The sequence below is a fragment of the Gavialis gangeticus genome, unplaced genomic scaffold (genome assembly GCF_001723915.1).
Source record: "Gavialis gangeticus isolate Ggan-Ray unplaced genomic scaffold, GavGan_comp1, whole genome shotgun sequence".
Lineage (NCBI taxonomy): Eukaryota > Metazoa > Chordata > Crocodylia > Gavialidae > Gavialis > Gavialis gangeticus.
This window is the reverse complement of record NW_017729025.1, coordinates 49,631,680-49,633,848: the sequence shown is the minus strand read 5'-3', so window position 1 is coordinate 49,633,848 and position 2,169 is coordinate 49,631,680. Positions and strand designations below refer to the sequence as shown.

At 40.9% G+C, this 2,169-nt stretch overlaps 1 protein-coding gene across 1 annotated transcript in view; it reads right to left on the bottom strand.

The window, feature by feature from the left end:
- Window positions 1-2,169, bottom strand: part of STON2 (stonin 2) — a 204,277-nt gene that overhangs the window by 39,548 nt on the left and 162,560 nt on the right. The window contains exon 10 of the mRNA XM_019519911.1: window positions 706-916. Within this exon, the coding sequence (XP_019375456.1) occupies window positions 706-916 (211 nt within the window). The remainder of the gene's footprint in view (window positions 1-705; window positions 917-2,169) is intronic.

Genomic DNA, 2,169 nt, shown 5'->3' with positions numbered 1-2,169 from the left:
GGTTAAGTTTTGGAGAAAAAGCTGTTTTTCTTATCACAGAATCATAGAAGTAGGGTCAGAAGGGACCTTGTAGATCTTCAGGTCTGACCCCCCGCCTGGGCGGGAGAAAAGACTAGACTCAAATGAGTCCAGCCAGGTAGTCATCAAGCCTCTTCTTAATGCTCCCCACATTAAGAGCCAGCACCACTTCCCTAGGAAGTTGGTTCCAGCTCCTAGCCGCCCTAACTGTGAAGTAGTTCTTGCGGATGTCTAATCTAAACCTACTCTCTAAATACAAATTCTTAAATACATATCCAGGTTTCTGAAGACGTAAAGGCAAAACTAAGACTTCATGCAATTACAGCAACATTGTTCGGGGCTGGATTAGGTCAGCTCTGTGCAAAAAACAATGCAATTTTAATGCTTTTTTCTGATAAAAAGGATTGAGTGATAATTGGAACAATATGGTTTAGGCAGCTTGCTTGTAATAGTAGGATTGCAAATGCCACTGGGATTTACATCATCGTAATAGAAGACAAAAATCATTGCTTTGAAAAAATATCCATGTGAGACTTGGCAAACAAGAAAGAAAAGGGAATATACTGAAAACTTCATCTACAGAGACAAAAGTAACTTTCAAAGACTTTATCCTTCCCTAGATTTAGTTTCCCCTATTAAAGCTGTTTTAACTAGAGTCTTTCAGACACATTAGTAATTCAGTCCAACCTTGCTGGGATGCAGGAATAAGGACTTGCTGTGGCTGGGATTGCTGTTGCAGTGTCTGCTGTGGTTGTGGTTGAGGATGATGGTGGTGGTGGTGATGCTGCTGCTGCTGTTGCTGCTGCTGCTGTTGCTGCTGAACCTGCAACAAAAGCTGCTGTTCTTCTGAATGAAACCCATCTACAGCCTTGGATTGCATCAGCTTGTTCTCCCACAGCTGGTTTGAAAAAAAAAGTGCAACACATGGGTGTAATTTTCACTTCGCTAAATGAAAACTTTGCTAAATTTATGTAGTTAAATTTGGTCCTTGTTATATTAAAAACTCTGCCATTGAACATTTATGCATACATAAAGTAGGGATATGCCCTTCTCTAGGGCAAATTAATAAAAAGAATAAAAGGAACAAGTTATGGGAATTAAAATGTCAATTTAACTTTGAGACTACATCTTCTCTGCCCTGTGTGAAAGATCATTATTACAACTCCACATATGAAAAAGCAAGAAAGCAGAGATAAAATGGAGGCTCCACTTCTAGGTAAAATGATTTTATTCGGTTTTCCACATGCACTTTTGTTTTCTTCTCATCCAGAAGAACAGATCTTCACAGTAACGCTGCTTTAACCCATTTTTCTAGAACTTCTGAAGACCTAAAGCCTCAAGGAAGAGGACTCATCTGGTAAAGCCTTCATCAGAAGTTCTCAACAGAACAAAGAATAATGGCTATGTAGAAGCATTTATAGGCTTTCCCTCAACACAGTATCCACATTCTTGGTATCAGGGCCTTTTTGATACTTTAACTTTTGACCGCAGCTAACAAGCCTCCAAGCACAATACTTTCAGAAAAGATGCTGTGGCTGCTACTCGCCTATATAAAGGCATAGGCTGCAAGATAATCTTTTCTTTATAGCAGCCTACAAGAAACCAGGAATCTTCATCTCAAGTCTTAACTATAGTTCCCTTCTTTTATAAATCTTTCCAGAGCCTGGTTTTCTTCTCTCTTCGCCCAATCAACCTTTTCCTATTCTTTTTTCTGCAGTGAAAACCCACTTTAATGTAGTTAACAGACAAGCAAAATCCTTTCCTTCCAACCTGTCTTCTCTCTCCCCTGTCAAAGGACCCATTTCATAGGACAACAACAGTCTCCTTCTGTCTGCAACACTCAGGTCTTTTCTTAAAAGGTAATAGAGTTCAGGATTCAGCCCCACAACCTCCATCCTGTATTAAAAGCATAAACCCCAGGCACTCAGGCCACCCCAAGTTCTTCCCCCACCTCCCTCAATCTACTACTGAAAACTGGTTTGTACTAGGGCTATGCAAAACTTCAGGTGCTGATTCAATTCAGAGGAGATCTGGGCCGATTTGGCGGCCGAATCTCCGAATCGAGTCAGGGGACCAGTTAAAAGATCTGAATCAATCTGAAGCTCTCCAAATGGGTTGGAGAGCTTCTGGAGGGGCTGGACGTGTTCAAGT